Source organism: Gordionus sp. m RMFG-2023, chromosome 2 (genome assembly GCF_954871325.1).
Source record: "Gordionus sp. m RMFG-2023 chromosome 2, tfGorSpeb1-WG-v2, whole genome shotgun sequence".
Classification (NCBI taxonomy): Eukaryota; Metazoa; Nematomorpha; class Gordioida; order Chordodea; family Parachordodidae; genus Gordionus; species Gordionus sp. m RMFG-2023.
Genome location: NC_088776.1, coordinates 25,112,427 through 25,136,227, shown reverse-complemented (window position 1 = coordinate 25,136,227; position 23,801 = coordinate 25,112,427). Strand labels below are relative to the sequence as shown.

The window sequence follows — 23,801 nt, the reverse complement described above, 5'->3', positions numbered from 1 at the left end:
AAAACCGTGACACAAAAGTTAGGGTGCATTCACAGTAGAGAGCGACAGCGACACGACAAAATACAAATATATGTAAAATGACTATTCATAGTGAGCTTTTGCGACGCGACACGACATTCCCGCCACATTTGTCGCATTAAACGACAGAGCAGCTGATGTGTCGTAAGCGACATAGCATTAATTGTAGTTGCGACAAGCATATTTTTATTTTTTAAAAAACGAGGTATCTATACAACTTTAAAATTATTCCTGTTATATCCTTATATGAAAAGGAGAAAAAATAATCTGAATGTTGGAAAAGAGAGGAAGGAGAGTTCTCAGTACTATTCCCAAAACTTATAAACAATCCTGAACAGTTTTACAATTATATGAGATTAACCAAAGTATATATTTCATTGTATAATCTAAATTGAAATTTTGTATTTAGAAAACCTTTTATTATATTTTAACTCATATTAAATCAAAACTAATTTTATTAAAAATTTAACATCAGTAGAAGAAAACTTGATGATCACACTAAGTTTAATATTAATTTTATTTTATATAATCAAAATTGCTTAGATATTTGGGAACAGGATGTAACTATCCAAGTTTAGCCTATTCATATAAAATGGAAATATCGACAATTCAAAAAATAATTATAACAACATGTACAGTACATTGAGATTAAAAATCTCTGCAAGCATATATTACAATTATAAACAATATTTCTCCATGATATTACAAGCATTAGTGGATGGTAGAGGTAAATTTATAGTAATTGCTATAGGCAGTTATGGCAGTGAATCAGATGGAGATGTATACTCAAATTCTTTGTTATCAAAAATGATTGAGAGTGGAGACTTAGATATTCCACTATTTAAAAACTTACCAAATAGAAATAAATTATTATGGCCATTATAACCTTATAATTTAGTAAATTTTAAAAATATTACTCTACTTTTATATTGATTTGTAATTACTTAATAAAAAGAAAGTTTATTTATTATATGTGTCTTAAATATGATTAAAATAGTATAAAAGCCCTCCAATGAAATAATAACAATGTAATATAATATTTATTATTATTCTTGATCACTGTCAAAATTGAAGAGTATATCAAAAATAATTTCAATAAGCTTTTTCTTTCCCCTTTCTCGTCTTTTTGCAAGGGTTTGCCCATGCATGACATTGATCCAAGAATTTGTAGATAATCTTCCTTTCGTTTTTTCTATTTCAAGTATTTGCTCAAATAGATCTAGTTTAAAATAATAAAAATATTCTACAAATGCAAATTACCTTGATCAATATCCCTCTTTTTAATTAATTTTTTGCAAGATAAATTTGTTCCTATACTAGTTGATGATGATGCTAATTATATATAATATTATTTTTATAAAATATGATAACAATCATTCCTTAAAATTGTAGCATCACTACTTGTCTCTATGCAGATAATTTCAATGGCTATGTATTAATAAAATCTTAACAAATATTAATATATTTACCATCTTCATAATGATAATTTTCATTACCACTCATTTGCTCATACATTGCTCTAGCAATATTTGGTTCATCAATTTTAGATATAACAGGATTTGTTTTTTTCAAATTGGTATACTGAATCCCTGGCTATATTTTTTATATTCCCTCATAAAGCAATCTCTTAGATTTTTCCATGCTGATTTGGCCATCTCTACTGCAAAAGAAAAATATTTCAAATTAATATACTCTTTAATTATCTGTCTCAATATTGTTTTCAGCTGATGGTATCTGATGAAGTTGATCAAATCTTTATTGATTTTCTATAAAAAATTATTAACATAATATTTATTTATATTCTAATATATATATATAACATTTAATATTTTAATAGCATTTCAAAAATTTACTTGCAAATTTTCTTTTTCGGCCATATTGTAGTTATGTCGCTTTGAAAAAAAAAATATTTTGTAAGTTGATTTCAATGTTTAATGCGACAAATGTGGCGGAATGTCGTGTCGCGTCACAAAAGCTCACTATGAATAGTCATTGGTATTACATATATTTGTATTTTGTCGTGTCGCTGTCGCTCTCTACTGTGAAGTGTTGTTAAACTACCTAACTTTAGTCAACTATAAAACAGCGTAGCCATGTTTTTATAAAAAAATATTCGAATCAATCTTCAAGTTGAGACTAAACTTAGAAGTTTAATTCAATTTTTTAGGCTTAAAAGCTTGACTGAGCCACAGTAGAGATGGTAAAAGTTAGGTAATTTAACAACACTAACTGTGAATGCACCTTTACAAAACATTTTGTTTTTTTTTCAAAGCGACATAACTACAATATGGCCGAAAAAGAAAATTTGCAAGTAAATTTTTGAAATGCTATTAAAATAATAAATGTTATATATATATTAGAATATAAATAAATATTATGTTAATAATTTTTTATTGAAAATCAATAAAGAAGATTTAATCAACTTCATCAGATACCATCAGCTGAAAACAATATTGAGACAGATAATTAAAGAGTATATTAATTTAAAATATTTTTCTTTTGCAGTAGAGATGGCCAAATCAGCATGGAAAAATCTAAGAGATTGCTTTATGAGGGAATATAAAAAATAGAGCCAGGGATTCAGTATACCAATTTGAAAAAATCAAATCTTGTTATATCTAAAATTGCTTAATCAAATATTGTTAGAGCAATGTATGAGCAAATGAGTGGTAATGAAAATTATTAATATGAAGATGGTAAATATATAAATTTTTGTTAAGATTTTATTAATACATAGCCATTGAAATCCCCTGCATAGAGACAAGTAGTGAAGCTACAATTTTAAGGAATGATTGTAATCATATTTTATATAAATAATATATATATTTAGCATCATCATCAACTAGTAAATGACCAAATTTATCTTGCAAAAAATTAATTAAAAAGAGGGATATTGATCAAGGTAATTTGCATTTGTAAATATTTTTATTATTTTAAACTAGATCTATTTGAGCAAATACTTGAAATAGAAAAAATTAAAGGAAGATTATCTACAAATTCTTGGATCAATGCCATGCATGAGCAAACCCTTGCAAAAAGACGAGAAGGGGGAAAGAAAAAGCTTATTAAAATTATTTTTGATATACTCTTTAATTTTGACAGTGATCAAGAATAATGAAAAATATTATTGTTATAATGGTATTTTTGTTGTTTATTTTTTCGTGAAATTATTTTATATTTTTGTTGGCGCGGATTAATATTATAACATATGCGGAATTATTTGTTTTGAAAAAAGAGAAGACTCATGGTGAGTCGAGGATATATTTTTTTGTTGGAAAATATAATTTGTAATTTAGATATATTTTAATTTTTGGAATAATTTTTAATTTTTTTTGAAATAGTAATTTTAATTTTTTTATAATTTTGTTAAAAATATAATTTTTGTATAAATAGACTAATTAAAGTTTCGGTGTCAATTTGTTTAAAGAAAAATAAAAGTAAAATAAATTAATTCCTGAAAAGGACAGTTCAATTCGTTAGAAAGGTCATTAAGATACGGCAGCGTCAAATTGGTGCCGTGACCAAAAAAATAAAAGGTAAGTTTTATTTTTATTTTTTTTTAGGTATAAAAAAATATAAAAAGGATAAACTTAACATCTGTTAAGGGCACAGTGGGTTAACTGTGGTACTGAATTTATATTTTAAAGTCACAGGGGTTCTGTGGAATATTTTTTTTTGAGAAAAATTCGGTAGAGTATCGTGGTTGTTGTGTGAAATATTTTCTTTGAGAAAAATTCGGTAGAGTACCGTGGTTGTTGTTAAAGTCACAGGGGTTCTGTAGAATATTTTTTTTTTGAAAAAAATTCGGTAAAGTACCGGGATTTTTAACAGGGATAGGAAAAATTGGAATTTAGGTTACAGTTGAGTATAAAAGTGTTTAAAGAGTCTGATGTATTGTTGTGTTATTTCGGTATTAATTTTATTAATTGTATCATATTGTTTAACTCTTCAGGTAGTTAAGATTTTTTTAGTTATTAACTTTTTGTAGGTAATATTTTGAGATATATTTTATTTTGTTAAGATAGTTAATATAAATTAATTAATTTAGAAATATTTTTAAGTTAATTTAGATATATTTTGTTTCAATAATTTTATTTAAAATTCTTTTTGTCATTAGGATACGTGGACAGACGTTGTTGATTGAGGGACATAATGGGGAAGAAGATAGATATGATAGAGTAACGTGGTTGTCTATGCAGGAGATGTTGCATGGATGGGCAAGTAGTGAAGATTTGAAGATGGGAGAGGTGAGGATAGAAGAAGGGACATGTATCGAGATCGTGGAGAGTCATCAAGGTTGTTGGAATAGAGGAATATAAATATGGTTTGTTTTAAATGCGGGGGTAGAGGGCATATGGCGGTGAATTGTAGAGAAGGACCGGATGTATTAAGAGTAAACTCGCCCCGGCCGATGATGTCGACAAGGCCGATGCCGCCGCCACGGCCGGTGCCACCGAAGAGATCGGGGACATTCGAATTGCCCTCAACGTCACAGCAGAGGCAACCGGTGGTGTGTGAGGCACCCGAAAGGCAGGCAGTGGAGGAATTTCTGGAGGTCGGGGTGAGCATGGGGGAGTTATACGAGTTATTTGGAGACTACAGACCTTTACCCCACCTCTAATAAGGAACTTTGGAGTGGGGAAGGGTGGAGGTGTTATAATGGTATTTTTGTTGTTTATTTTTTCATGAAATTATTTTATATTATTGTTGGCGCGGATTAATATTATAACATACGCGGAATTATTTGTTTTAAAAAAAGGGAAGAATCATGGTGAGTCGAGGATATATTTTTTTGTTGGAAAATATAATTTGTAATTTAGATATATTTTAATTTTTGGAATAATTTTTAATTTTTTTTGAAATAGTAATTTTAATTTTTTTATAATTTTGTTAAAAATATAATTTTTGTTTAAGAAAAAAATAAATAGACTAATTAAAGTTTCGGTGTCAATTTGTTTAAAAGAAAAATAAAAGTAAAATAAATTAATTCCTGAAAAGGACAGTTCAATTCGTTAGGAAGGTCATTAAGATACGGCAGCGTCAAATTGGTGCCGTGACCAAAAAAATAAAAGGTAAGTTTTATTTTTATTTTTTTTTAGGTATAAAAAAATATAAAAAGGAAAAACTTAACATTTGTTAAGGGCACAGTGGGTTAACTGTGGTACTGAATTTATATTGATAGTTACATCCTGTTCCCAAATATCTAAGCAATTTTGATTATATAAAATAAAACAACTTAGTGCGATCATCGAGTCTACTGATGTTGGATTTTTAATAAAATTATTTTTGATTTAATATGAGTTAAAATATAATAAAAGGTTTTCTAAATACAAAATTTTAATTTAGATTATACAATGAAATATATACTTTGGTTAATCTCATATAATTGTAAAACTTTTCAGGATTGTTTATAAGTTTTGGGAATAGTATTGAGAACTCTCCTTCCTCTCTTTTCTAACATTCAGATTATTTTTTCTCCTTTTCATATAAGGATATAACAGGAATAATTTTAAAGTTGTATAGATACCTTGTTTTCTAAAAAATAAAAATATGCTTGTCGCAACTACAATGAATGCTATGTCGCTTACGACACATCAGCTGCTCTGTCGTTTAATGTCGTGTCGTATTTGTAGTGTCGCTGTCACCCTCTACTGTGAATGCACCCTTAATATCAAAATGTCGGAAATATATAAACAATTCCGGCATATTCGAATTCTTAAAAATTAAAACGCGCTAAAAAGTATATGATTTAAAGTTGAAAAAATAACACATTATCGGTATACTATATTATTATAATTAAGTGATCATAAAAAAGGTTGTTTATTCGACGTTTAAATTTTCGATTTCACTTTAGCTTATATATAGAGGATTTTATATTTAAAAGCCATTTAATATAAAAGTATTATTCATAAATAAATTATTTAACCGCAGCAGCCAGTAAAAAATGATATGGTAAAAATTCCATTTGCAAAACATCGTATAATTTTTTAAGGCAATGCAATTCGGTGCCAGTGTTGTCATAAATATGAGCCCATCTCTTTTGACCAACGGCCAACATATTTTCGGTGTGCAGCCATCTTAAATTTATATTTAAATAATAAATCGTAAATTTGATTAGGTTAAAGATCAAAAATAAAATACATCTAATGTGTAGTAGGATTATTCAAAAATAATTCGAATAATTACGAATACGAATAATAAATTATTTGTTTTATCTGAATACGAATAATCATTTATTCGAATAAAACGAATTATTCGTATTATTTAATAAATTGTTTAATAAATCTAACATTTGTCATTTCTATTTCCTGCCAATCTGACAGGTGATGTGTTTGTGTTTATAAAGATTCTAGCACAAATTTAAAAATTTCTGAAGTGAAAATTTAAATTTTTATTTGCCACATTTTTTGAATCTCACGAAAAGTTTATTTTTTGAATCTCATAATAAATTATCTTAAAAATTAAACAATAAGAGGTATATAAAAATATATTACATCTTTAACAATAATTATTGTTAGCTAACCTAATTATGTTAGAGGAGAATGCTTCTGATGAAATTATGCTTGATGTTGAAGATGAGAAAATTTCCTCACAAAAGAGAGCAATCATATGGGATCAATATAAAATCCTTAAAGAAGGTGAAAAGGCTTCTTGCAATCATTGCAAGAGTATTATAAAATGTAAAGGCAAAACAACCTCTCCTCTTATTAATCATTATAATAGGTTTCATTCACACCTTAGTAAAAAAAATAATAAAATTGACATTTTTTTAGAGTCTACACCAAATTCTTCAAAAAAAAATTAATTTTAACAATAATTTATTAAAATTATTGATAAATAATAATATACCTTTTAAAATTATTAATTCAAATGATTTTAAAAATTTTATAAGTGATCTTGATTGTTCTGTAAAATCATTATGCTACAATACTTTAAAATGGAAAGTGTATAATATATTTGCAGATAAAGAACAGTTGGTAAAGGAAAAATATATAAAAATAAGTCAGTTTAATTTTTCATCTGACATTTGGACTAGCAACACAGGTTCCTTTTTTAAGGCTAACAGCCCATTTTATTGATGATAATTTTAAAATAAATAACATAATTTTGGATGTCAGTCCAATAAATGAAACACATTCAGGTGAAAATATATTTAAAGCCTTTGTTAAAAATAATTTAGAGAATAAAAATTTTTATATAACTTTTAGATAATGCAACTAATAATAAAACATTTATTGATACATTTTCTTTAAAATATCCATTAATAAAAATAGGGCACATCCGATGCTTTGCCCATGTAATTAATTTAATATCCAAAGAAATTTTAAAAATTTTAAATCCTTCAATTCTAAAACTAAGAAACATTATTAGAATGATTCGTATGTGGTGGAAGGCAAATGCATATCGGATCCCCATGCTCTCGAAAATGGCAAGGGATTATCTATCTATCTATCTATGCAAGGAACATCAACTGCTTGTGAAAGGCTTTTCTCAGTTGGAACTAATTTATTGTCAAAAAACCGCATGTCATATAAGGAAGAAAATAAAAGAAAAACTCTTTGCCTTAAAAATTGGCTTAAATTATAAAATAAATTAATAATATACATTTTAATTTTGTTTATAACTTGATTATATATTATTTATTATCAGATTATTGATTACATATTATTATAATTTTTTCTGTTTAAAATCAAATTTGTAATAAAAAAATTTGTCAATATATTTGAGTATGATTTATTTTATTAAAAAAATTAATTCGAATTATTCGAAATATTCGAATCGAATACAAATAGTAGATTTTATTATTCGTACGAATTCAAATAGTAAATTATTCGATTCAAATTCGTTTTTGAATAGGCCTAATGTGTAGTTGCTATTTAAATAAGGACCTGGAAGAAAAACATTCAGGAAAAAAACTAGGGCTGTGCCAATATTAAATATCGGATCGGTACCGATATTTAGTGTTTTCCGAAAATATCGGATCAGGCCGATACCTGTCATAAAACCGATCCGATCTTTTTACCTTTCTTTTTTTTGTTATTTTATTTTATTTTATTTTATGTTATGTTATGTATATTTATTTTACATTATTATAATATTTTCTAAATAATTTTTTTTAATTTTATTTCTTTTTAAAATAGATTTATAGTATTTTAAAAGTTTTTGTTATAAAAATAGAAAGGAACACCCAAAGTTTTATTTATTTTAAATCTTTTTAAATAACGCCAATTTTTTTAATTATACTTTAAATAAAAGATTTTTTTTTAATATGGTATCTGAATTATGGAAATATTTTACAAAAGACAAAGATAATTTTGCAAAATGCGTTATCTGCGGAATCATCTGAGTCTGCCTTCAGTACGGCAGGAGATATAGATAGTCCATATCGTAGAAACTTATTCCCAAAAAATCTGGAGGCTCTCATATTTATTAAAAAAATCTAATATATTATAATTTTATATATTAAATATTACAATTTTATAACTCATACCAACATAAAATGGATATATATTTTTTTTATTATAGTCTTAATTGTAGAAATAAAAAAATTAAATTAAATTCATATTTCGATTTTTTACATAAAAAATATTTATTTCTTAATTACATTTGGTTCAAACGGGGGTGATTAAAAATCAGTATAAATATCGGATCGGTATCAGATCGGGTTTGAAGCATCGGAAAATATCGGCTCGGATCGGTGATAAATATGTGGATCGGCACAGCCCTAAAAAAACCCTAAAATAACAACGGAATATACAAATAAGATAGATCTTGTAATTTGGTGTAAAAATTTTTTTTAACCCTCAATTAATAATTAGCAGCATGGTTGATAGTATTTAGCCTTATTTTATCTCAAATAATATTCAAGAACACTAATTTGAAGAATTAATGCTAATAAAAAATATACTTTATTATAACTTCATTAAAAATGTCAATTTTATCAATTATCTAATATTTCAGAAAAGGATTCATATTAAAATATAAATACATTCATTGTCAAATTAAATGTAGCAATAAATTTTTTTTAATTTTTTTTTACCCCCTCATGACGTAATTTCCATTGCGTTAAAGATTCTCATAAAATCAATGTACTCCTTGCTATAGTTGGCAAACAACTAATTCATCTCAGTTTATGGCTTAGCCTAAGCCAATAAAGCAGCTACGGCTAATTAGCTGTAGTCGTTTTATTCTTAGGATCAATTTTAATCGGCTAAGCCATTTCCATATTTGTAAGATATTATCAAGAATCGTTTTAAAATCGACTCATTTATTAAATCCTTTTTTATATCACTTGAAAAATAAAATTTTGTGTATGATGTTAGAGGTCTAACTTTTATTTTAAAAATTTTAATATTTAAATTCCAAAATTCCAAAATTACCTATCTTTTTATATTTAAAATTACATCTATATGTATCATTTATAAAATCAATTCACAGTTGGCTGCACTGTTAGATCCTAAGTTTCAAAAGTTAAATATCGTGAATTGTTATCTTAAATTAACATATTATAATTCAATTTTTATGATTATGACATTGCCTTAAAAAGATGTGGAACAAATAGTTGAATACGAGAGAGATGTTTATTGAAGCAAATTATATACAAAAATTAGCCGATAAACATTCACCTGATGCTCATGTGATAAACGATATTCAGATTTAGAGAGATAATGTTACTTGTTATTTTAACCTCTATCTTCATCAGTAGATAATGTTCTAGACCTTTGGAAAAAGAGAAAATTATTTTATAACTTAAAGTTTTTGTCAGTAAAATATTATGTCACGCTAAAAGCACTCCCAGTTAGCATATTTTCCAGTTGCCAGGCTAATTTTAAATTCGAGAAGATCCTGAATATGCCTTTTAAATTTAGACACATTAATTTATCTTTTTTATAATAACCATTAATACAATATAATTTAAAAAATTTGTTAAATTTTTAATATATTTATATATAATAAATTTTATTTGGCAAAATTTGTTTTAATAAAAAAAAAATTTTTTTAGTGTATTATTAAAAAATCTAAAAAATTTTTTAGGTTAAAATTTGGCGCACCGCTGACTATATAAACGGCGGAATGAAAAACGGAGCAACAGCGATCGCCATAAAGCAAAACGCCACAGCTAATTTTTCTCATCGGTGAACGGGTCTAAGTATATATAGATTAAATAGATAATATAACAAAAAAATAAAACACTATCATCATGATTAAACTCATTGTTAATTTATCTTCATAAAAATATAATAAACCTAACACAATTAATGGCTTCTCCAACATTTACTTCAAACTTTAACTTTTTAGTATGCCATTCAAAACCAGACAAGTGACCTTTAGTGCCACCCAAAAGCAGATCCCGCCCATTTCTTGAATAATCCATGGTATAGGGGCCAAATTGTTCCAAATTTAAGATAAAAGACTAAAGTTGTTTTAATTAAAAATTTATCAAATTATATAAACAGATAATTTTTAGTTTTACTAAGTTTTTAATAAATTACAATTGTTTAAATAACATAATCTTAACCTTATTTGCCGTAGATATGTCAACATTTTCCAATATATCTTTTTGAGTTAATTCATAACTTTCTTCTTCATTTTCAGGAATTATATAGCTTCAAGATAAAATTGATATATAAAATAAAGATCTAATAAATATAATGAAGTATTTTTTTCCCGAGCCCAGCCAGGTTCAAATTTTATATATACAAGCCCAACCTGAGTCTGGCCCAATTTCTTTAGGACTGAGATTGGAATGGCCCAGATTTTGTAACTCGCGCAAGTGGTTGGGTGGGGCATAGTGTTCATCTCCATATTAAAGTTTTATTTAACATACATTTAGATATTTTGGTAAAATATTAAAAAATTTAAAATTTCATATCAAAAATTTTAAGATTTCATATTAAAAAATTTAAGATTTCATATTAAATAAAATTTTTATAAAAATCTATTTAAAACATGTAATAATTAAAAATAATGAATATTTAAATATTAGTATAATAAAATTATCTTCAAATAATTATGTAAGAGTTAATTGACATTTTTGAATAAAAAATGTTTATATCAATAAAAATTATTGAATAAAAATACATGAAACTTTGTCTTGGAGTAAAAATTTAAATACCTTTAGGGAGTCATTATACCCCAACAACTACTCATGGGTTAATCGAGATATATAAATCAAATACATTTTTATCAAGTTAAACAAAATTTTAAAAAATCAATTGCTTCATCACGCTTTATTCAAATAAAAGAGGAGTTTTATTTTTAAGGCCATGTTGGCCGAAATTTTTTAATAAATATCTTAATGTGCCTAGCCTACCCCAATTTGTTTTAATTTTCAATATAGCTTAGCTACACAATGCAAAATATTTTAATATAAAACTTTTAAAATAAAATATTTATCAGAACCAAGATGAAAATTACTATAAATAAAAATTTTTTTTAGATTATTCAACAAAAAATATTTATAATATACCTACCAGAGTTGTTAAAGTACAGATATAAAAATGTGATATCCGTATCTAATAGATAGCCATTCGAATCTGTTTAGATACATTTTGATATAATTTTATTTTACGTTTTTTTTATATAAAATAATAATATTTGAATTAGATTCATTTAATGTCTGAGTTTATTTCATTACAAAAACAAATCAGACAAATTTTATTTTAAGCAATGGATGATGACAACATTCTAAATTTTATATTATAATTTATTTTATATATATTAATTTTAAAAAAATATATCAAAATTTTTAGATCAATATTTCTGGAAAATCTCTGAAAAGAAATTAAATAGTCTAAAATTGTATTATTTTGGGCATCCCTTAGATAATATAAATATTGATATATAAGTTTAAACAGATAAAATTTTGAATAATTTTTTATAAATGAGTGTCTGATTTTAATATATTTAATGATTATACCAATATAAAGTTGTTATTCATTTAATATAACGACCACTCTGCCGTCAATAGTGTTGTTAAACGGCTCGATTTGAGCCGATTTTTAAAAACGGCTAACTAAATGTTTTATTCAAAATATTATGCAGGCCAAAAAATTTTGCTCATAGATGATACAAAAGTTAGGATATCTATTAACGAAATCTCGAGGCTTATGCAATATATTTCTAGCTAAAATATTGAGTTAGCCGTTTTAAAAAATCGGCTCAAATCGAGCTTTTTAACAACACTAGCCGTCAAGTATTCCGGAAGAAAGATTTTAAATCTAAAAATGTCATTACAGTATAGTTGGGTAATTACTATAGTTTTAGGTAAACCTAGTTTTTAGCCGAAAACTATTTTGTCTCGAGATTTTTATTAAAAAGAGAGCAGCTCAAATTTGGATGTAACTAATATAAATTAAAAAGTCTTAATATTGAGGGATTTTCTCCGGTAGGCGTCAAAAGATTGAGCCGAATTAGCTGATATTTAGTCATTACCCAACTATAATTTACAAATAAACGGGGGTGTCCCAATGATAAAAAATTTTTTTTATTATTTTTAATTATTATATATTTTGTATATGAAATATTAAAATCTATCAATCATTATTTTAATTATATATTTGTATTAAGATGTGATATTGGCTCAGTAAAATTTATTTAGCTTACTTTGAAATGAATTTTAGCAATAGAATTCTAAATTTAACATTATGCACTAGAGGTCTACAATGGGAAGTTTAGCCCACAAGCCTGTCCGCCCAATGTTTTATAAAAAATCAACCCGCCTATTGTTTAAAAATATATACCCACTCTCCAACCAATATTCTAGATTCTTTACCCGCCAGCCCATATAAAATTTAAATATGACCATTCTTTCAATTTTACAATGCATCTCATAAAAATGATTCAGTTTCAGTGCCACACCCCTAAAAAAAAGTTTTACAACTTATGAGTTATTATATTAAACATAAAAAAAATACGAATTGATCAAATAAAATATTGGAAAAAATATATTGATATTTGTAATTATTATAATGCAAAATAATAATGATCCACATTTTTTGGATTTAAACATCTTCTCCTTTGTTCTAATTCCAGCAATGCTAAATCCTCGTTCAGGAGAAGCACTAATTGCTGGAATTGCCAATATTTTTCTAGCTAATCTTGATAGCTTTGGTAAATCTTTATCTTATCGTTCCACCACATAGTGAAACCATATAATAAATTTTTAAAAGTGATTTAAAATTAAAATTAATTGTAACATAATAAGAAGCCTTAAATCTTGTTATATATACGAAATCAAACTTGCCATAAGATTTAAATATTTTTTTATGTTATTAGGTAACAGTGTGCTCCTCTATATCAACCTCGTCCATTTTCTGTGGTATAATTTTGATGATGCTATCTATTTCAAATATTGTATTTATAATTTAATACTCATTAATTGAATTCTCTTTGCTTTTGGGAAAACGGGTAAAATGTGTAGTCCATGGAATTTTTTAACCTGACCACACACCCATAGTTTGAATATTTTTTTAACGTGCCCGCCTACCCAATCTTTAAAATTTTTACACGCATCTACTTAGATGGTTGAGTAGGCTAAAAACCTTCCTATTTCAGACCTCGATTATGCAAACCATACATAAATATAATAAAAAATTTATCTGGAGCATTTTTAAAAACGTATCTGTTACGTTTTAGATGATGTACCTGTATCTAGATCCAATGTATCTGTATAAATCCATTTGAAAAGTGTCTTTTAACAACTCTGAAACCTACTAATCTAAAGCTAGTGTTTTGAAATTTATGATTTTATCTAATTTTTAGAATAATAATAAAATATAGTAATCTTAAAACTAGAAATAAAGTTAAAGGAATTAATCATAATCAAAATATATCATATATGATTCTAAGAGATAGATCCAAATCAATGGGGGGCAGAGAAGACAAGAGGGGTAAGCTTTTTTATCTAAAAAAATTAACAAATCAAACCAAATTTAAATTTAATGCCATATCTTCATAAATTATCATCAAAAATTTCTTAATGTTTACTAACCAATTCTAGAATCTACTGCTACGCAACATTTTTCCTTGTCAATAGGGAGATTTGATGTTTTGGATTGGTCCAACGAAACATCCTACCGAATTCCGCATTTGTTTTATTGTAACTTGATGAGGCATTCCTAAATTGACTACTATCTATGGTAGTCTGAATTAGTGATCTGCATCGGGCCTAATTTTTTAAGCCCGGCCCGAAATTTATTTTATAAAGTTTTGCCTGGCCCAGCCCGAACCCGAAATTTTTTTTAAAAAATTTTGCCGGCCCAGCCCGAATTTATTTAAATAAAGAAATTAATTTTTATAATTACTCAAAATAAATGATATATGTTATTTGGCGTCTTCTATAAATAAAATCACATATTTTTATTTCACATAAAAAATTCAACATAAAATTAATAAATTTAGTAAATTTTAAAAAATTTCTAAGGCCCGACCCGACCCGAATTTTCTTAAAAAATATTAGGCCCGAAGCCCGTTTGGCCGGGCTGGGTTCGGGCCTACTTTTGTAGATCTCTAGTCTAAATATTACCCCATTAATTTTCATTATTACCATAGATAGGGTCCTTGTTCGTGATTCAATCTTATTTTCAACTTGAGTATCGCCCTAAACATCTAACGAATGGTTACCATATGCGGTCGATGGATAGGTTGGCTTATTTTTAGTCTTCCAATACTTGTCTATATATTAACTCCGATCAATGATGACTATGCCCCAGTGTCAAATTCAATCTAACCCATATATCTTTGCAGTTAGTTTTGCTCCATTTTGTCAAATCTTCCAATATTATGGATAGAATCACTTAATGAAACACATATGATTTAAATTCTTTGATTTGCAACAAATTGCAAAATGACCAATTTTTTTACATTTTTTACATGCCGCATTTTTGGCTGGACATCTATCTTCTTGGTCATGAATAAACCCACATTAAAAACATTTACATTTTAATTACCAAAAATTAAGCCAACCTGTCCATCGACCGCATATGGTGACCTTTTATTTGATGTTAAGGGCGAGACAAAAGTAACGTTAAGATTGAATCACGGACAAAGACCTTATTTGTGGTAATAATGAAAACTAATGGAGTACCTTTGTTCAGATTACCATGGATAGTAGCATTCAACAAGTTACAATAAAACTGGTGCGGAATTCGGCTAAGGAAGTGTCATTGGACCATTCTAAAACATTGAATCTCGCTATTGACGAAAAAAAATATTGCGTGGTAGTATTCTAGAATTCGAGAATTGATTAGTAAACATCAAGCAATTCTCGATAAGATGGGACATATATGTGATTTTGCAGTGAGAATATATTTAAAAAATACAGCTGTACCAAGATCGTTTCCAGTCCGCAAGTGGCAATTAAAATGGAATTAGACCAACTAGTGGCTGCGTGAGCTATCGAAAAGATTGATTCGGCTATAACTAGGGTACAGTAGTCAACGCCAACCATAAATGTATACAAGAGTAGACGGTGTTTTAATTTGTGCTGATATGCCCTACCTTAGAAGATTTGCTAAAAAATTTAAGGTGGTGATAAATTTACCGTTATACTGAAAGATGTGTACTTACAGATGGAGTAGAATCGGAATCTCAGGAGTTTCTAGGATAGAGACAAATAAGGGATATTTTCGTATTGATGAATGTGGCAAGTGCACCTACTATATTCCAGATATATGGATGAGTTGTTAAAAGATTGCCAAACCAGTGCTTACTTAGATAACGTAATTATTTCTGATAGGAACAATGAGCACATAAAAAATTTGTGAATGGTGTTAGACAGATTACAGATTGACGAAAGTTAGATTTTTACAAAAATCCGTATCATTTTTTATTGATAAATCCGGTATACATCCTAATCCAGAAAATGTAAAGGCCATCCGAAATGCACCAAAGCCTAAGAAATGTACAACTTAGTTCTGGTACTCGTAAATTATCATGAAAGTTTTATTCGAAAACGACATAGTAGAACTGTGTTAATACATAGATAAACGAGCGTGAAAGTACCTTGGCAGTGGGTGAATGATGAACAAGATTTTTTTGAAGAGGTTAAAAAATATTGTCATCCAAAGCGTTAATACCTTATAACGTGTAGTTACCAATAATTTTACAATGTGACATCAGATTCAGGATTAGGGGCTGTGTTGTTACATCAATTAATAGATGGAAGGACAAAACTTTGAACTGATCACAAATTATTACAGCGATCTTGGGAAGATTGGAGATCTACCTATAATTTCTAATAATCGTTTGACTCATTGTGATCAGAAGATGGTTTCTTATGATTTCACAATCTAATATATGCCTGGAAGTAAAAATGTTATTGCAGATGAATTATCAAGGCTCCCGATATTGGGCGTTGAAGGTTTACAAAAAGAGTTGGGATTAACATTAAAAAAATAGCAGGTCATAGTTGGCAAAGTTAGCAAAGCATTGATTGTCATAAAATTAAGAAATTATTAGTATTTTATAATAAACAGAAAGAGTTATCTGTTGATCTTGATATAGAATAGAATGGGAGATTGGTTATACCCAATAAATAATGAATGCAGTGCTAAAAATAATTCACTGTGGTCATCCTGGTGAAAATGTAATGAAATCAATTTTTAGAACATATTGTTTGTGGCCTGTAATATCAATATAGAAAATTAAATCAAAATATGCTCTGGATGCTACAAAAATAGACCTGAAATTCAAGAAGTCTGTATTCTTGGACTATAGGTAAATTGGAACTGAATCCATATTGATTTTGCTGGACCAGTGTATTCGCAATATTAAAAATTTGGTGTAGATTCTTACTCCAAATGCTTGAAGTTGGTCTAATGCAGAATACCTAAAATGAGGCTATGAGCAAATGTTTAAAAAAATAGTTTGATAGGTTTAAAATACTAAGTATATTGGGACCATAATTCATATCTGTTTCGACGTTACTGTGAATTAAATAAAATAAACATATATTTTGGACACCCTATCATCAAAAAAATTACACAAAGAGAGAATCTTCTGATCCAGATGAGGCTTTGACACAAGTTTTAACAACCTATCGACTGGGGAAGCATAACTCTACAGGGAGATGTCCTGCCAAGATTATGTTTGGAAGATAAATGAAAACTAGTTTGGATTGGATAAGACTAAATGTAAAACATGAGATTGAAAAGGCAAATGAGAGACAAAATCATGATTTATATTCAAAAGGGAAAGTATTTCACAACCTATTTGGTTAAACAATAAGAAGGCTGAGGGTTGGAGAAAGGGATTGATAAAAGAGAAAACAGGGTTATATTTATATATTGTTGAAACTCCCTATAGAATATTGCAAAAATATGCAGATCAGCTAAGAGATCTTTCAATTATTCTGTCTTATGAAAGTTCATCAAAAGTTACAGAAATAGTTGTGCCAGTAAATGAAGCAGGTATAGACATTATATTGTTTATCAAGAAACCGTAAATTAACAAAGAGGTTTATTGAGGAAATTTAACTGTAAAATATTTGTAGGAAATGTAAATATATTATTCATAAAAAAATAGAACATTTTAAAAATTCATAACTACAATGTTATTGTAAAAAATTATTTTGACAACTTGGAATGAATATATAACAAAATCTATGGTATTCTTATGGTTTTCTAATATAAGTAATAAATTTATTAAGAAAGTAAAAATAATTATTTTTAAAAGATTATAATTTTTTAAATATTTATAATAATTTAATTAAAATTTTTAAAACTACTATATAGTGTCTATTATTTAAGATAAGAGTAGCTTGTCAATGGGGATAGGGTATGTGAGGGGGTCCAATATAGACCACCCCCCCCCACACACACTCTTATAAAATTTGTGGTTGTGTGTCTATATAGCTGTATATAGCTGACCAAAATTAAAATATTTTATTTTGTAAACTGGTTTAGAATAGTAACTAAAAAAAACTTTAAAAAACGTGTTTTCTACTTTAACAACTAAAGATTCAACTATAATCATGTCTAAAAAATCTCTTAACCCATATTCCTCAGTGAGTAAGATTTCTGTTTTGGCTGCTGTTTTTGCAGCAAAATAAAGACGTTTCTCTCTTTGTAATTCTTTAATTCGTTGATATTTTGATTTAATATTTATATGCTCTGTCACGTTTTCGCCTCTTGAATATTTTTTCCCACATTCGTTTATCTTCTTTGAATGAGAATTATGAAAGGATTTTTCATCTGTGAAAGGACTATTATTATAATTATTTTTTGGTTCTATATATTTTTCTTTAGTCTTATTAGAGGCATCTACGAAATATCGCAAAGTTCGCTATGATAAAATTTATATAAAGTTAAAACAACAATTTTACTTTGGACATGCTTTTCTCTATCGTTACTAAAATATTTGCTAAAATCAAACGATATACATTGTGTCACATATAACTTTCAAATAAAGTCATATGTTAGTTGGCAGTTTATTTAGAAAAGCAACGAATTATAAAAAAAATAGAGAGAGGCAGATGTGGCGGGTGTATTCTTAGATGTTGTGTTTTAACTAGTTTATGATAGTTATTATGTCTTTCTTCTAGTGATATGTTTTTATATTACCATTTATATTTTTGTTTTTCTTTGTTCAATTAGAAGTAATGTGTTTTTCTCGTATATCTTTTTTTTTCTTTATTCACGTATACCAAGCTTGTTTTGATTTCATTCTCAAAACTGGTTCTAGCTAGTTTTCGAGATGGACCTGGATTATTAACATTCTTTTTTTATTATTTAATTTATCTATATAAAGACCACCAAAAAAATGAAAACGAGTTGATTTTTTTTTTGAAAGATTAATTAATTTCTTTTTTGGTAACTATTAAAAATAAATTTGTTTCACCATATTTACACTATGTTGTCCGCGTGATCCCATGATAAAATCAATACCCAAACCCGGCCCCCTGGATCCCATTATCAACCATCCCGGACCCCCGATCACGGACTGTTTTCCCCATTCTGACGGTGGGACCCGTCGGTCGGAATCAAAATTTTAAATTATCAATGAATGTGAGGAAAGAGCGTTGATGGCTATGTGATTTAGGTGCTAAAGCATCTCCCTTTCCAAAATTAGCATCAACTTTGAAAAATGAGTTAGCTACCACCCTATTTTTTTAAATTGGCACCTAATTTTTAAATAATTTGCATCCATCTAAATTAAATTTAAATAATTTGCATCCATTTATAAAATTTAAATAACTTTATTTCTTACTAAATTCAATATATAAAAATTTTCTTTATGGCATTAAATCATTTTATTATTTTCTTCCTTTTGCTTTAAGCCAAACCAAATTTTGTATTTATAATTATTTTATATATTATTATTTTATTAGATTAAATCCTACACAGAAAATATAACAAACCTATTAAAATTAACAGTTTTAATATTCAGGGTAAAATTTTTCATATTTATTTATTTTTCTTTTATATGCCTCTCAAAATACAATATGAACATAAGATCTTATAAATCAAAAACTCGACAATATTTGTTTCCGTAAATTTTTCATATTATAAAAGATGTTCTAGAGTTTGTTTAGGCATATTAGAATACGGTCTTTTTGGCAACAATACTAATAGGTACAAGTATAAATTAAAAATATTTTTAAAAAGAGATAACGCTTACACGTAGTTATCAACTAATATCATACAATCGGAAAATTATAATGTAGATATATATACAATACACGTCTAATATCAATAATTTTCTATTAATCTTTAAGATTAACAAAAGGCACCAGTGGCGTATCTTGGATTTTCTTATGGGGGAGGGGGGGGGTTAATTGGCCTTCGGCCGGGTCTTATGTTTTAGCTATTCTATTAAATTATTCATAATTTAATAATAATTCTATTTCTATTTTTAACTATTATTTACTAATTCGTGCTTATGGATATTACAAGCCTATTTTTTATTATTTTAAGTTAGGTATATTATATTTAATAAAGTTGTTTTAAATGTAAAGTTGAAATAAAGTTTAATGTCATTTTTTTATAAAATTTGCTTTAAAAACTAGCCTCAGCTTAAATTCTCGTACAATATAAGTAGAATATAATTTTTTATTGAAAATACGAATAGTGTATAAAATATTGACTAGGAAATAATTTAAAAAACAAGTTTATTTTACTTCTTATCAAATACAATATTATACAAAATTTTTTATTAAATACTATAATTATAATGTGATTTTTAATTTTCATGGGAATGTTGCCAATTCATCAAGAATTTCGTTTGTCATTGGAACCAAATCTCTGTGGATATTTAACAGAGCTAACCCATTTAGCCGAGATTCGAAAGTAGTACTTCGTAAATATGTTTTCAACCTTCTCAGTTGGAAACAGTCCTTTCATTCGTATCTGTTGTAATAGGCAAACATGCAAGAATATAAAACAACTTCAAAATATTAGAAAATTTAGCCAAGGTTTCATTACACCGATTGAGCGCATCAATAGCATGCTCAGGTAAAATAGCTAAACGTAGTAAATATTTATACCACAATGAAGAAGGATCTTTGGGTAATACAACAACTTGAAGCAGTGGCGTCGCTAGGGGGGAGCGCAGGGGCTCGATCCCCCTGAAAAATTTGAATAGCCCTCTAAAGCAAAATTTTTTTTTTTAATGGCTCCATAATATCTCCTTGAGCTAAAATTAAATTTTTTAATTGCCCTCTGAATAATTTCTTTTATAATTCTATTGAGTAATATATAGATTTAATTTTATTAAAAAATTAATAAGACTATCTTAATTTTTATTAAATGAATACTATTTTAATTATTAGATTAGATTATTACATATGAATTATACTATGTCAGCTTGCAATCAAATTCTGTGTTAAAAATATAACAATATCACTCACTAAATATTAATCTAGCTTTAACAGTTGAAACTTAATTGACTTTTATTATTTAAATTATTATATAACCCTAATAAATATAATTATTTATTAATTGAATATAAATAATTTAATATAGCCGAGTTCAAAATCACTAATCAATTATGTTATTGATTTTTAAATTTAATTATCATGCCTCTTCCTAAAATTATTTTCAAGGTCCAAATCCATATAAGTATAAGAGATTTATTTATAAAAAGTAAGTAGACATATAGTTTATAATCCTCTATTATATATTTTTTTTTTATAAAATATTAGGTAAAATGCCACTTTTACAGACGTATGTTATATAATATATTACAGTTAATATTTTTAAAATTTTACTAATAAATGCTTTTGATAATAAATATAAGTAACAATTTGCTTACAAATAATTAACGCTATCTATTTATTTAAAATATAATTAAAGTTAAATGTATTATTATTCATCCCACAATAGATATAATAAATTCGATATCTTTTCTTCTCTTTTTTTACGTGTTTTTAGGAAAGCTATATTTTTCTTCTTCGAAAATAGATTTAAGTTAAATCTTTAATACAAATATATTTTTGATATTATTATAAACTACTATTATTTTAAGATATAATATACCAACTAGAGATAGCGCCATAATAATATATAAAATCTTAATTGCTTTCATGATATCACTCTGATTCATATTTTGTAGTTACAAAATGTTTCATTTCTAATATGACATCCTTACCGTGTAAATAACTCAAGGCTTCAATATATTTGCATAATTTCTTCTAAAAGTTTTAATGTATAATAAATTGTGATGGCTTACCATCGTGAGTGTCATGGATAGGACTGCAAATTAACCAGCATCTATTATTTGTGTGGCTATGTAATTTAAGATTATTACTACTGCTGCTGAGAGCATATGATCGCATATTTTAGATAAGCAATAGGTCAACTGTGTAGTCGTTTATATAACATTGAAAATGGAAGATAATCTTTTAGAAATTTAATATCATAAAATAATTTTATCGATTACTTATCTAGCTTCCATCATGGAATCTAAGAGGAAGCTCTAACCACCATATAGTTTATTGATTTGGATTGGTCGTTTATATTTTCTTCTTCAAGAATTGTAGATTTGGTAAGGTCTATAAATTTTTTCTTATTAGTCTATTCTATAAAACATTGTCTAAAATGGTAATAGGGAGTTATATTAGTTTCATGACCTTTTGTCAATGTAAGTTGCTAACAGCGTCTACATGAGCGGGAGGGGTAGGAACAGTTTGCATCCTATTTTTTTGAGGGGGTAAGTTGCTCTAATGGGGGTAGGATAAATTTTTTGGGGTTATCTATTAAATTTTGAGATGAAATAGGACAAAATTTATTGCTGTAAAAATATACTTTTATTATAGTATTATAATGCAATTCATCTACCAAATCTATATATTGCAAACAATCATACACATTGTTTTCCAAATAAACTATCCTTTTAAATGTAATTTAAAAGGTTTAGATATTTTAGCAAGCTCATAATGCCATAATAATTAATTCATTGTAAAAATGGAGGTTTTAATTGAATTTATTATCTAAAAAATAAATTCTTTATATTCACAAAATATCGATAGTTGGTAGTAGAGATAGATTAATTTAAGTTATCCTTTATAAATTCTTTGAAAAGAGTATCATTAAATAAATAGGTAAAAATAATGATAATTTTTAGGGGGGTAGGCAAAGGTTTTTGAAGGGGGTTTGCATCCAGTGAAAATCCTGTCATGTAGACGCTGGTTGCTAAGAATTATATTATATTATGTAGTTTTCAAAAAATATTATCAATTGAGACATATATGAATTAATTAACCTTTTTTATCATTTATTATTCTTCAGACTCAAAATCATTTTATATCAACAATCGAAAATATTTTATACTGTAATAAATAGATTTTCTATTAAAAAAATATTATTTTTAGAAATGTCTTGAATTATTTTTATATGCTAGTTTATTTTGTATGCAGAATAATTATTTAGAGTTAGTAAATTTTAAAAAAGTATAATATATTAATATAAAACCCGGCCGAAGGCTGGGCAAAAGCGGGCCGAAGGTCAGCAAATTGGGGGTATGGAAGCGAACCCCCCCCCCCATAAAAATTTTTAGTTGAGTCCCCTGAGATTGTAAAGGCTAGCGACGCCCTGACTTGAAGATTGCTAAAGACTTGTTTTTTATCTAAAAACCATACTTTTATTTGCGATAAAAAAGTATCTAATAATGGGAGGAAAATGGATATTTTATAATATTCTTCAGCTGAGCCAATATTTATATTACATCTCAATAATTGACTAGGTGCTAGACGAGGTTTAATTATTGTTATATCATAATTAGCCTTCGATTTAACGTCTAGATAAATATTATGAAAATAATTATCTACGTTCATTCTTATTGTATCTACCTGTTCATATATTTTTTCCGTCAAATCAATAACCTGAACCAAATTTGGTTTTTGTAAATTTCTACAAAGTAGTGAGCTAAAAATAATTTATTGATGCAACTAGCAGCAATGATAAACTCTGATTGATCAATTGAATTCAATAATGTTATCACTTCTGACGACACATTACTTTTTTTCATGCTCAGCCTTATTTCACTTTTGTATTTCTATTTCTTCTGTTCTACAAAATGGAAGTAAAAATGAAAAATATTAAAAAAATTATAGATATTTATTAATAATTAAAATTATATTAAAAATACTTATTAATTCTAACTCACTAATAATTTTGAATTTTATAAAATAATTATATATAATAATAAAATAAATTACCGTTTGATTTCAATCTCTTTGACTAAAAATTTTTCCATTTTATTAATATTTTTGAATAATGTTAATGTACTCACAAGGAAAGGAAATTTTAATAAAATTTATTTATAAAAAATAAGTTTTATGTTGG

At 26.8% G+C, this 23,801-nt stretch overlaps 2 protein-coding genes and 1 long non-coding RNA gene across 4 annotated transcripts in view; 1 reads left to right on the top strand and 2 right to left on the bottom strand.

Annotated features, from left to right (window-relative positions):
* The window catches only part of LOC135923174 (uncharacterized), a 33,135-nt gene extending 14,691 nt beyond the window's left edge, over positions 1–18,444 (bottom strand). The window contains exons 1-5 of the mRNA XM_065457776.1: positions 18,344–18,444; positions 18,014–18,303; positions 10,538–10,625; positions 10,266–10,432; positions 5,945–6,095 (exon numbers count right to left, since the gene is read on the bottom strand). Coding sequence (XP_065313848.1) covers positions 5,945–6,095; positions 10,266–10,432; positions 10,538–10,625; positions 18,014–18,303; positions 18,344–18,352 — 705 coding nt within the window. The 5' untranslated portion in view covers positions 18,353–18,444. The remainder of the gene's footprint in view (positions 1–5,944; positions 6,096–10,265; positions 10,433–10,537; positions 10,626–18,013; positions 18,304–18,343) is intronic.
* Positions 1,065–1,663, bottom strand: LOC135925397 (uncharacterized). Its single transcript, XM_065460692.1, has 4 exons — positions 1,488–1,663; positions 1,420–1,446; positions 1,279–1,350; positions 1,065–1,237 (listed from the first exon to the last, which is right to left on the bottom strand). Exons 1-4 carry the CDS (start codon positions 1,531–1,533, stop codon positions 1,065–1,067), a joined length of 318 nt encoding a protein of 105 aa, XP_065316764.1. The 5' UTR covers positions 1,534–1,663.
* LOC135923176 (uncharacterized) lies at positions 2,535–3,420 on the top strand. 2 transcript variants are annotated; one of them, XR_010571149.1, is made up of 4 exons: positions 2,535–2,687; positions 2,739–2,782; positions 2,849–2,920; positions 2,961–3,420. It is a non-coding gene; the product is annotated as an uncharacterized LOC135923176 (long non-coding RNA). The 2 variants fall into 2 exon arrangements; XR_010571148.1 differs by having other exon boundaries at positions 2,535–2,714; positions 2,756–2,812; positions 2,865–2,920.
* Positions 18,445–23,801: the final 5,357 nt, after the last annotated feature.